This window comes from Desmodus rotundus, chromosome 5 (assembly GCF_022682495.2).
Source record: "Desmodus rotundus isolate HL8 chromosome 5, HLdesRot8A.1, whole genome shotgun sequence".
NCBI lineage: Eukaryota > Metazoa > Chordata > Mammalia > Chiroptera > Phyllostomidae > Desmodus > Desmodus rotundus.
Window position 1 is genome coordinate 4,471,536 of NC_071391.1, and position 13,346 is coordinate 4,484,881.

At 43.0% G+C, this 13,346-nt stretch overlaps 1 protein-coding gene and 1 pseudogene across 7 annotated transcripts in view; both read right to left on the reverse strand.

Annotated features, from left to right (window-relative positions):
• Positions 1-12,326, reverse strand: part of TOP6BL (TOP6B like initiator of meiotic double strand breaks) — a 45,465-nt gene extending 33,139 nt beyond the window's left edge. For 5 of the 7 annotated variants that reach the window (XM_053924396.2, XM_045183240.3, XM_053924395.2 and 2 more), the window contains exons 1-3: positions 12,239-12,326; positions 10,249-10,381; positions 7,073-7,126 (exon numbers count right to left, since the gene is read on the reverse strand). In XM_053924396.2, coding sequence (XP_053780371.1) covers positions 7,073-7,126; positions 10,249-10,381; positions 12,239-12,268 — 217 coding nt within the window. In that variant the 5' untranslated portion in view covers positions 12,269-12,326. The remainder of the gene's footprint in view (positions 1-7,072; positions 7,127-10,248; positions 10,382-12,238) is intronic. The other 2 variants (XM_053924399.2, XM_053924400.2) reach the window with 2 other exon arrangements.
• Positions 1,802-3,535, reverse strand: LOC112317088 (keratin, type II cytoskeletal 8 pseudogene; annotated as a pseudogene).
• Positions 12,327-13,346: the final 1,020 nt, after the last annotated feature.

Below are 13,346 nucleotides of genomic sequence, written 5' to 3' on the forward strand. Positions count from 1 at the left end.
AAATAGATATCTCAGTCTCTGCAAGTTCTACCTTGTAAATGAGGTTGACAATGTTGATATTATACAAGAACCCAACTTTAAATATGTAATAATAAGCTATATCCCAAAATAATAGCACAACTTTCTCCTAAAGCATTCATACCACATACCTAATAAAGCTTTAATCATCTCAAAAAGTATGGATATTACCAAGATCAAGTTCTAACTATCAATCTTAATGAATAATATGTTTCTTGCCATTAGTTTGTTTTTGAATATAATTCAGTCACAAAGCCCAGGGTAATATGCAGCAAGGTTATGCAACACTGGAGCTTAATAAACTTGGCACTGAACCAGGATGCCTTGCGTCAATCTTCTGACAAGGGGGGGAGACAGCCAGAGAGAAGCACTGATGTGAGAAAGAAACATTGATCAATTGCCTTCCATACACGCCTCAACCCGGGGTCAAACCTACAACCTAGGTATATGCCCTGACCAGGGATCGAACCCTCAACCTTTTGGGGTGTACAGGGACAACACTAACCAACTGAGCCACTAGCCTGGGCAAATGTTTGTATTTCTTAAAATTCTCACCCGGACATGTTTATTGATTTTAGAGAGAGAGGAAGGAATGGAGAAAGGAGGAGGAAGAGGAAAGAGAGAGGGAAGGAAAAACGTTGATCGGTTGTATTCTATATGCATCCCGACCAGGTATCAAACATCAAATCTTGAATGTATTTTCAATAGTGAAGTACGATTAGATAAACTTAACAAGAAAAGGGATAAAGAAATATTAAGGAAGCAAAAGAAAACAAATTCATTTATTTTAACTTCTTTTGATCTTCAGTTAATCTTCTCTTTATAAAATCTTGACATGTATTGTGCAAATATGGCAGCAAGAGATTGTTTAGAACATATCAAAAGCTTAAAGATTAAGTGTGGATTTACAGTGTAACCAACCAATGGCCTAGGAGAGTCCACAAACTCTTCCTTACTTCTAAACCCAATATATGAAATGAGGTAAGTCTCAGTTTCCTTATCTCTGAAACAGAAACTGAAGCCTGACCTACCTCTCAAGAATGAATGAGATCATGCCTACAAAAGGAGCTCCTGAGAGGAAAAGTGTTAGATACATATGGAGCCTTAAAGTTGTTGGTCTTGTAAGATATAAAAGTATAGTAGATTTTTAATCTTTGAATATGAGAATCTCAGATTTAAAAATTTAAAAAGAAGTCAGACATCCAAGAGTTTACCATTGTGAGTTTCTCACTCAATGTTGAGCAAGTCTGGAACCATCAATCTCTCTAACATATGAAAAGCACAACTCCTCATTTCCTTTCCCAACAAATTAACAAAGATGACAAAACAAAACTAACCATTAAAGAAGAGTCTCCGTGATGCCGAAAGTGTGAAGTTCAGGAAAAAAGCAAAAACTGAATTATCATAACCATATCAACAGTACAGCTATCTCCCCTACTTTCAAGTGCTGGAATTCTTTATTTTTTTTAGATTTTATTTATTTATTTTTAGACAGAGGGGAAGGGAGGGAGAAAGAGAGGGAGAGACACATCACTGTATTTGCTTCTCGCACACCCCCTACTGGGGACCTGGCCAGCAACCCAGGCATGTGCATGACTGGGAATTGAACTGGCAACCCTTTGGTTCACAACCCTTTGGTATGGCTCAATCCACTGAGCCACACCAGCCAGGGCTCAAGGGCTGGTATTCTTATCTAGTGTTTTGAATTTTTAAAAAAAGATATCAACAAACATGGGAATGAAAAGATTTTGTTGTTGTTGTTGTTGTTGTTGTTGTTGTTGGCAGAACCAGCTGAGGCTTTATTTGGGGAGAAAAAACAAACAAACACTTGATGTGGCTTTTAGTCAGGGGCATGGGTAAGAGGTGGTGCCCCAGGTAGTAAACGCCCCCACCCCAAGGGTGAGCTGAGGCCTGGGGCTGCGCCTCAGGTGGGTCTCCTGTGCCTTCCCTTCTCCTACAGAGCTCCCATCCTGGCGGCTTGGGGGACAAGAGGGACCAGTAGTCATTCACTTGGACAGAACATCGGATGACTCAGACACCAGCTTCCCATCGCGGGTCTCAATCTTCTTCACAACCACGGTCTTGGAGGAGCTGGTGCTGGTGCGGTTGAAGGAGCCAGAGCTCCCGCCGGAGCCCAGGCTGGCCTGGAAGCCCAGGCCATAGTTGAAGTTCCCATAAGCTGGGCTCAGCCCACCTGAGTAGCCGCTGGTGGTCTTGGTATGGATACTCATGTTCTGCATCCCAGACTCCAGCCGGCTCTCCTCGCCCTCCAGCAGCTTGCGGTAGGTGGCGATCTCCACGTCCAGGGCCAGCTTGACGTTCATGAGCTCCTGGTACTCACGCAGCTGTTGGGCCATGTCCTGCTTGGCGGCTTTCAGAGCGGCTTCCAGCTCAGCCACCTTGGCCTGAGCATCCTTGATGGCCAGCTCGCCGCGCTGCTCAGCATCCTTGATGGCCGCCTCCAGGGAAGCCCTCTGGCCTTTGAGCCCATCGATCTCAGCCTGTATTCTGCTGATGTTCCGGGTAGTCTCAGAAATCTCCGTCTTCGTGCGACGCAGGTCATCCCCGTGCTTCCCGGCCAATGTCTGCAGCTCCTCATACTTGATCTTGTAGATGGCTTCATCCTCAGCCCAGCTGCGGTTGGCGATCTCCTCGTACTGGGCCTTGACCTCGGTGATGATGCTGTCCAGATCCAGGGAGCGGCTGTTGTCCACGGACAGCACCACGGACGTGTCAGAGATCTGGGACTGCAGCTCACGAATCTCCTCATCATACAGCTGCCTGTAGAAGTTGATCTCATCGGTCAGGCCTTCCAGGCGGGACTCCAGCTCTACCTTGTTCATGTAAGCTTCATCCACATCCTTCTTGATGAGGACAAATTCATTCTCCATCTCTGTGCGCTTGTTGATCTCATCCTCATACTTATTCTTCAGGTCCTCCACCAGCCCCTGCATGTTGCCGAACTCCGCCTCCAGTCTCAGCTTCTCCTGGGCCAGTGTTTCCAGCTGCCGCCGCAGGTTGTTGATATAGGCCTCAGACATGTTGTCCATGTTACTGCGGGTCGTTTTCTGCTGCTGCAGGAGACTCCACTTGGTCTCCAGAATCTTATTCTGCTGCTCCAGGCTCCGCACCTTATCGATGAAGGAAGCAAACTTGTTGTTGAGGGTCTTGATCTGCTCCTTCTCCTGGTTTCGCACGGCCTGGATGTTGGGGTCCACCTCTCGCTTCACGGGGCTCAGCAGGCTCTGGTTCACTTGGACGGCTTTGATGGTCCCCATGCTCCCAGCTCCACCGAAACCCCCGGCCAGATTCATGCTGGTGCCCAGGCCAAGCCAGGAGCTGCTGCTCACCCGGGAAAAGGCCGAGGAGCTGATGCTGGGCCCACTTGAGAACGAGCGGCTGCTGAAGGCCCCGGGGCCAGAGGTGGACACCTTGAAGGACCTCTGGGTCATCCGTACAGACATGGTGGAGGCTGGGGTGGAGGCAAGAAGGCCAAACCAGACAGAGTTTCAAGAAGGAGCCAAAAAGCTCAAAAAGATATTTTTAAATATTAAAAAATAAATCAAATGAGTAGAGGAGGCAAGAAAGAAACAGCAAAATAAATAGAGACCTATAAACATGGCTCTTTGTATATTCCCCCATCTCCTCATTCTCTTCTATTCTATCCTCTAGACCTCGGCAAGAAGGACAAACTAAACCTATCATGTTTCATCAAATAAATATTTATGATAGAAGTAGTTCTACATAAATGGATAAATAAATTAATATATAAATGTATTTCTACATAAATAGACAAGTATATGATGCACAATAGTATATGTTAATATAAAGTAATGAGAATTTTTAAACACAAGAATTTATCTATTTCAATGGGCACCATCCTTCAAAGTATAGAAGATTATTCTAATTGACAGAGGACCTCAAATCTGGTCTGAGATATTTTATTCTAATAAGCAATCAGTAAGAACATAAAGCCATGTTTAAATGAACATATAATTTAATATATAATAATCTTATAGTATAAAAAGCAGAATTAACAAAAATTTTAATTACATTAGATAATGGAGAAGCCCCCCCGAAAAGGCCAAAAATTATAAGCCTGGAGAAGTATGAGAATGGAGGTATTACACAGCGAGTTAGTTTTCAAGAAAATGAACCCCTTTTTAGACACGTTGCATGTGACTTTTCAGAGGAACCCTCAGAGGGAATAATAGTCTAATTGACAATCAAGGCCAAACATGTTAATAATATAAAAAAAAAAGTTTCACCAGCATAGAAATGATAGTCAAAGCCTCAAAAGCAGAAAGGCCATCTGAAGTAAATGTAGAATAATAATGCAGAATAATGAGGGGAAGAAAGATATATTGGTAACTGAACTTCAGGAAATATCTTCTAAGTTACCGAATAAGCACCTTGAACATTCACGCCTCCATTATAGTTCTTTTTTTTTTTAACTTTTTAAAATTGTTGTTCAAGTACGGTTACCTCCATTATAGTTCTTATCGCACTGTATTTTCAGAGCTACCTCGCCCTATGACTTCCTTGTGACAAAGTAGATGTTCAATAAAGATTTACCGTATAAAAGTATAAATAGTTAAGGACCAGAGAAGAAAGAAAACAAAGAGAACACAGACCAGTAGAGAGGTAGGAAAATAAGAAGGGTTTTTTGGCTATTGTTTGTTAAGCCAGCATAAATAAAACACCCAGAAATATGAGCCTGTTTGTATAGCAATTGATCTGAAGTATTCCAGATCTAGAGAAAAATTACCTTGATATAACCCTGGTAGAATAGTTTGAAGAGTAAAGAAAACTGCTCTTGGATGACTCTACAGTGTACAGTTTCCCTGAAGAGACATCAGACCTTATATTAGGTAGAGAGAAATCAACTGAGCAATGAAGCAAACAACGCAGTTAACCTGAATTCAGAGGCATACTATTGATTTCGTACAGGTACGTAATTCTTTACATCTAGAAATCTGACGGTTAATGAACCAGCCACCAGAGCTAATTAAAGAATGCAAAGATTTGTGAATGGACCAATTTAAAGCAACTTGCTAATCATGTTACAGGAATGCTAAGTAAATAACGATAGAAATAAAAGCATAATGAATGATGCATAAGCCAGAAAGCTAAGGGATTCAAATTTTGATTTTGGATGATTTCCTTTGTGAGTTTCAATGAGTCATTTCTGTTGCTAATTAGTAAAAATAAATAGCATTACTGAGTGGAGATTAGTAGTATTAAGAGACCTAAAATCCAAAGAGAAGACAGGCTAAAGGCGGCTACCAAATGTGATTAAATGGATTTTTATTGTGTACTTGATGTGTAGTACTTCCTCTTTGTACAAAAGCCACCTCCACTTTATTACAAGAGTATAAAGATAGATTAAATAAATATGCATACAATTACTTTGAGCTTTTAAATAACAATTGAAGTCACTACGAAACAGTCTTAACGTCTGTATTAGCATAATAAACAGGTGATTATTCCATAAACTATACTCAACTCACTATCTTCTCTCTAGAATTAACAATGATAATAAAACCATTCCCTTGTATGTACACGGCTTTTCACTTTTTTCAAAGCACTTTCACAAACATTAACCAAAGGCGGCATTATGTATGATCGGAGCACTGATTGGCCAGGCATGTTAAGTATAGGTTTATGTTGCAGGAACTACTCCTATCCTCCCTAGTGCTAATAACATACTCCCTTTCTTTCAAAGCACCTTCACACATATTAATTGAAGCAGGGGCTTTAGGAATGATCTTTCCATTCTTTGCATCATCTGAAGGGCATAATCCAAAAAAGAAGAGAACTAAATACTGATACATATATTCAATGATTTTGAGGCAATCAACTCATGATTCTTAAAGTTGGATTTAGATTTTCCAGAAGTCTTATAACCGGAACAAACTGATTCTCTCATTCTTCCAGGCATAAACTTTGGGAGGCAATAGAATTAAATGATAAGATATTCTATGTATAGGCATAAGGGAAGAAACCAAACAGACCTCGTTGACCACTGTAACCCCTCTGTGTCGAGTACAAGGTTCAGTGCATAGTAAACGCTCAGTAAATCACTGCGATAATTTTTACAGGGGGGAACATTTTATCCAAGCTCCCATAGAATATCTGTTATGGAGCTAAAACCAAAAATCTTTACTTCTTGTTTTATTACTTTTCCTCCACAATTACTGTTTTAAAACAATCCAATGGTAATACATTTTATAACATCTATTTTATAACATTAAACATTTCTAATGTAGCTTTTTGGTTGTTTCCATATTTAATATATAGCATATTTTCTTAAAGCAATGACAAATGTAAATTTAAAAAGAAACCACCACAATCTACTTATATTCCAGATTTAGGTGGGGAAATTTTCTTTTAAAAATAATTTTGTAAAATCTGTAAATAAACCATTCATCAGGAAAAGCCAGGCTTATTGGGTAATACTTATAAACCACACAACCATCGAAGATAAAAAAAAAAAAAAGCACAACAGTTCTCAGATTAAATTAGTCTCCTTAAAATAGATGTATGTCCTTTAGCTTGATCATTCTTAAGTCAAAGGAAAAAACTTCTAAAACCAAGATCACTGAAAGCTCCTAAATCATACCAACTCGGGCATGGAGAAAACAGCATTTATAGTAGCCAAAATCATTTACGGTAAAACTATTTTCCATGCATTATTTCTTTGAGGTAGTTGGGAACAAATACTTTACTAAAAGTTTTATTTTACATCTGGCTAAATTTTTCCTGAGGTTGGTAAGAGTAGGTAAAAGAAGTTACAGTGACCTAAGTCTTTTCCATGCCTGAATCTGTGCAATTTTATAGATCACCTTTCAGTAGGATTGCCAGATCAAATACTGAATGGAACATACTAAAACAGTGATTCACTATGTATCTGAAGTTCAAATTTAAGTCAGCATTCTGTATTTGTATTTGTTAAATCTAGCAACCCTAGCTTTCAGTGTAAGTCTGTTTCAGAAAATACCAAATTCATTGACAGGAAGAGAATTAGTCTCATGAAAATTGGGTAATTCTTTACCTTTTAGAAATGTCTTGCAGACCAAACCACCACAAATGCTTCCTGCAGAAGTAACTGTAAAAATAAATAAATAAATAAAATATCACACACAAAAAAACAATTAAACTGATTTTATCTAAAGAATCAAATGGGAGCCTGAAAACACTGCTTATAGACACAGCATAAAAAAGGTGACCTCTACAGCCCTGACTGGTGTGGCTCAGTGGGTTGGGTGTCGTTCCACAAACTGAAAGGTCACCAGTTCAGTTCTGGTCAGGGCACAGGCCTGGGTTGCAGGCCAGGTCCCCGGATGGGGTTGTTCGAGAGGCAACTGACAAATGTTTCTTGATCAGACAGATGGTTGCCTGTCCTGTGTCCCTTACTGGGGACCTGGCCTGCAACCCAGGCATGTGATATGACTGGGAATCAAACCAGTGACCCTTTGGTTCACAGGCTGGCACTCAATCCACTGAGCCACACCAGCCAGGGCCAAATAATTAAAATCTTAAAAAAAAAAAAAAGTGACCACTACTAATGAAGTTCAGTAAAAATGGAGTCTACCAAAGAAAAATTTTGAGGCTACCATAACTTTTGGGGGGTAGAATAACTTCTTGGAGATGAGGCTAAATAGCAAGTCTTTCCAGCTATATTCAATACCAGGACTGCCTCCTTGGATATTACTATCCCTAGTAGAAAAGGATTATAGGAAGACTGCAAACTGTAGCTAGTAACCAAAGAATATCATGCCAATAATCCATATTCCAGTATAAGATTCAGTTAAAAAATTTGGCCCCTCTTTTAACCAATTTACTCTTTAGTAGAAAATATCAGTTAAGAATCCTCTGTACCTAGAGTTCTAAATCTGAACATTAGAACATTTGGAGCAATAATTCTTCAGGGAACGAGGGTGAGGGAAGAAGCAGGCACCTAAGAAGGAAAAAAGATGAGAACCACATGGAGGCCTTTTCCACATTGAATATGGCCTCTGGATTAGGGTGACTCTCACTCCCAGTGGCATCCTTTATGAGAAGGCCATGTGGAGACACGGACACAGATCAGAACAGGGGAGAAGATCACACGAAGACAGAGGCAGAGACGAGAGTGACACATCTACAAGCCAAGAAACACCAAGGGCCTGCCAGCAGTTAGGGGAGAGAGTCAGGAAATAGATTTCTCCCTCAGAGCCCCCCAAAGGAGCCAAATCTACTGATACCTTAATTCTGGACTTCTAGCCTCCATAACTGCGAGAGAATAAATTTGTTTTGTTTCAAGTCACTCAGCTGGTGGTCCTTTGTTAGACTACAGACACCATATCACACTTTCAAGTAAAGATGGCAGATTGAACATACATATCTCTTTTAAATCCCTCCTGAAACCTGAATAAAACAATAGAAATTGAATTTTTTAAGGGAATAAACTACAAGGATAGAGAATAAGACACAAAGACGCGATCATAATAAAGTTCTAGAAACTGAAAAGCAGAACTAGTGGGAAAGGATTTAGGAGACCCGACAAGCTGAATTATAAGCCAGAAAATGAGAAGGCCAAAGAACAACTCAAAGTATACAACAAAATCCACAAAGACTCAGGAACGGCAGTACTAGGAACTTCTGAAATAGGGGTGGGGTAGGGGCTAAAATAAGAAGAGTCAAATAAAAAAATTAATTTAGGAAGTAAATTCATTTTACTTTAGACCCCCTCCTCCATTAAGCATTCTAGGGACTGGCCCTCCCTAACTTTGGTGGGGGTAGGGTGAGGGAGAGGTTATTCCTTAAAAACGTAGAACATGGGTCTCTGGACTGAGAAGAGAACCAAAGCTGTACTGAAAACACATTGGCTGAGAGAACGTAAACACTGAATGCTGAGATACCCAACACCCCTCCTACCCCTTAGTCCCAGAATGCCGGCAATCCGGCTTCCTATCCACCTGGTGAGACAATGACTATATGAATTTTTAAAAATCTGGAAGAATATATATTTAATGTTATTTAAATAATTATCACAAGGGGTGAGATTACTGGAAAGTCTCACTTTCCATAATATATATTTCTGTAATGTTACAATGTTTTATGAGAAGCATATATCACTTTTCCTCCAACCAAAAAAATATGAAAGTAATTACAAAAAGATCAGAGAGAGTAAAGAAAAGAGAAATGTCCCCTATACTAGATGAGCTGAAGAAATCCATTAGGCCCAACATACCTTTGGAATTGGGTTTCTTGCCAAAAGCTATTGTGGCTCAAGTCCCTTGCTTTGGATAAAATCAACTTCGCTACCTTGGCAACAGTTTACGGATTGGAACCGACGCACAATCTAATACAACCATCTGTAGACCAACACTGCCCCGCCTCATAGCTAGCCATCTCTCTCACGAATGGTCAGCCCTCTGTCCAGGCAGGTGGAGTTCATGTGGAATAGAAGCAAACCAGCCTACTCTTCCTCTTTTGAGGATATTTACTGCAAGGCACACACAGAGAAGACAGGTCATTCCAGTTCGGGGGGAAAAATGTCTTATAGTTGAGACTACCCAGTCTCATCTGGGACCCGGGGTGACTCCTCTAAGACTGATGGGAAAATTTCATTCCAGAGTATCCTTCAAGAAATCCACACACCCAAATACCCAGGCAAATAAAAAAGTTACCACTTCACAAGTCCAAGAAAATTAGTCTCAGTGCCACTCAATGCATCAGCTTCTCTCAAAAGTTTAGGCAAAAATGACAAAGGAATAAGAGCCAAATTGGAGAGATGTGTATTTTCAAACTAACTGCAAGCTATGATGATCAAAGTATGCACTATTCGTTTTATCTTTTTTCCCTTTATTTTTGGCTCTTTTCCAAGTACCAAAGGGTGACGTGAAAGAAAAAGGAGATAAAAGTCAATGTAATATAAGCTTGCAGTGAAAGAAGAGGTTAAAACCAAAAGCAAGAGTGAGATTGTTTCTGAGCAAGTTTACCTTGAGTCAGTAAAATAAATAATCCTGTGATAAGAGTCGGTCTACTCGCCTTTCCTGAATGACACGTTTGTAAATCCATCATCAGATGCTTATTACATAATCATTTAAGTTTTTTAACTATGGAACAACCCTGAAGTGATAACATGATAAAAGATTATGACTAATTGATTTTTTTAAATAAACTATCACATAAATGGTGACAAAGAGAGAAAAATCAACATTTTTTTTTTCTTCCTCCACTTACTAGTTGTTACACAATGAAGAGTGTTTGCCTGGTGCTTAGAATTTAGTGCTTCTATGGAAATCGCTAGCTGTCCTTCCAGCAACGCTCCCTTTGCTGTTTCACACTTCCAGTGAATTATTAAGTATTTCAAAATCTGAAAAGGGCACAATTCAAAGAAAAGAGAATCTTTAGAAATCTTGGTAATAAATTTGTATGGTACAGTTAATAATTCTGACTTTAAAAAATAATATCCTTGCTTACAAAATGCACGTTTGTTCAGAACAAAGCACTGTGTCTAAACAGAAGAAATCATTTAGGGAGGTGACATAAGAAAGGAGACAGCAAAATTCAACACAATGCCCAACAAGACAGGAAATGGAGACATTAAACTGCTTTATTCAAAGGATAAGTTCATCTGGAAATAATAATTTGAAAAAATTAAGTGGGAGTTTGTTTTTCCTGTTACTTTTTTTCTTCCCAAATAAAAGCCAACACTAAGTTATGAATCATCTTTAACTTTCATCAAATCGACATTCCTGAGGGTCAGAATACCAGTTAGGAGCGCTGGCTCTGGAGTCAGATGCCTGCTTTTGAATCCTGATGCCCCGAATTCCAGCACGTGACCTTGGGCAAGTTACTTGTCTGAACCTCAGCTTCCTCATTCACAAAAATGAGAACAAATCTACCACATACGGCTGCTGCTGATCGTGCAAAATGCTTAATACAGTGCCTGGCATATAGTAAACACTTAATAAATGTTACCTATTATTCCTAAATAGGTCATCTGCAGTAAAGTTTGAACACAGTATTTTTGGTTGAACAGACCTCCAAGATGTCTGGTTAAAACATTCAATCTTGATGAGACAAATTAGAAATAAAATATATTGTATTTAATTTCATTATTATTTATGAAAGTAGACTCTCACTTCCATGCTAAGGTACTATGGGGAAAATGATCACCCCCGTTTTTTTTGAAAGGCAGGGAGATCTCAGTAAGAGAACTTCCGAACTAAGGTCCTAATTTGCACCAGAGTTTATAAAGACAGTTTCCAGGCAGGTCTGCAGGCGAACACTTTCCTTCACACGTCCTCTGACTTCTCGTGCTCCCTGTTAAGATTTTCCCGCAGCTTCCTCGTCCATAATGAGAGAGCACTTGGGAAATGAACACGGGCCTGTGACCCAGAAGCTCTGGGTTCTGTCCTGGCTCCTGGGAAATCTAACCCTCCTACTTTCCTGGATGACAACTGAGGCAGCAGGAAGAGTGGAAGAACTCTCAGCGCGTTCAGATCGGCCCCGCGTGGCCATGGTTCTGTTTTATCTGTCTCTTGCAAGGCCAGGAGCTAAGTCCACCCGGCCATGGCTGTGAACATGCTGTAAGGCGACTTGGTGCCCGGGGCTCAGTCCCCCGGTCCAGAGCAAGAACCGATCCCTCGCCCGTGGCGTGGTCAGAGCTGGGTGCGGCCAGGGCGGGACCCGGGGAGCCGCCCCACACCTTGCCTGGCGCGAGGGCCTACGACCACTTTCCCACCCTCCCGTTTTGCACGGAACGGTCCCGATGCCCCCCGGGGCTGCCCATCACGTTTGATCGCTGACCCCCCCCGGCTCCGGAGGGGCCCCGATCCTGGCATTCCTGCTCTGACCCGGGTGTCCGCTAACGCCGGGCCGACAGTGCCACTTCCTGGACCTCGGTTTTCTCAGCGGAGAAGTGGGGGCGGCGCTAGCTCCTCCCAGGGGCAGAGAGAGGCCTTCGCCTGTGCCCTCGGCTGAGCGAGTATCCCTCCACGAGGCCGGAGCTTCACAGCCCAAGCGCTCCCACGCTCGGGGGCTCGTCCGCGCCTCACACCCCTGGGTGCGGCCGGCTGACTGGCTGGCCCCGAATCACATCATCCCTGAACCTTCTCCTTTGCCACCTCAGGCAACGCCAGACCCCTCTGCCCTAACTTCGCGGTCTCCTCACAGAGCCCGTCTCCTCATACACTAGCCTCTACTTTCTCTCCCTTTCCGGCATCACCTCACAGACCGCCACGGCCGACCCCTCCATTCTGCACGAAGAGCAGCACTGACAACCGGCCTCAGAGTGCCAGCCGCGGCTTCGAACTCCGCACGCGCCCGCTGCGGCCCCGCCCACCGGGCCGCTGCGCCTGCGCACTCGGCGCTGCCCCGCCCCCCACCCCCCAGGCGCAGAGCCACCCGGGCCTGCCCGAGCCGTGGGCAGCCACACGGAGCAGCCGCGGCCGGTGGGCGGACAGGTAGGCGAACCGCCCTGCTCGGAAAAGCCCGCGGGCGGCGAGCGAGGCTGGAGGCGAGCAGGAATGAGGCCAGGCCGCGGCTCCTCCTTCCTCTCGAAAGAGACTTTCCCACGGTCCCGCGTAGGTGCAGCCCTCAGCTCGGAGAAGCGGCTGGTGCGGGACCCCAAGCCGGTTCTTGACCCCCCCCCCCGCAAGCAGCCTCACCTCCTGTGGGGACTGCCCCAAGTGCCCCAGACCTACCTCTGGGTCCCAGATTTAGCGAATAAAAATGCAGAACAGACCGTTGAATTTGAATTAAATTTTTAAAAGCAAAAAAAAAAAAATCTTAAGCATACGTATATCCCGTGCAATATTTGGTACAAGGTTACATTTAAAAAGTTATTTGTTCATTTGAAATTCAAAACTGGGCGTCCTGTATTTTCACTGGCAACCTGTCCCAAGCATGTCCCCAATCCTAGTTCCAAGGTGCCCAGGCAGGACCTGGAACGGGGACCGCGCGCCCCCAGGGAATAGGCCCCTCCCCATGTTTGACTCCGCTAAATATACCAAGGGCAGGAGGTGGGTTTCCTGGGCTCCGCTGGCAGGAGAAGCGCTGGGGTTTGCCCAGTGTTCCCGGCTGAAAGGAAGGTAGTCCTCCAGACTCCAGCTGCAGGGTTCCTTGCAAGTTCAGAGAGGGGCGTGGCCGGGGACGGGTGGGGGGACGTCGGAGAGCCCGTTTAAATGGATGATCTGGTAGCCAGAAGAAAACTGGTGAGAGATTCCTGCCTGGCAGAGTTGCCCAAGGAGAAGGGTGGGACGGGGTGTTGGCTGCTTTCCTTCAGGAAAAATTCTTTTACCGCAGCTCCAAGCAGCTGGGATTGGACAGAACAG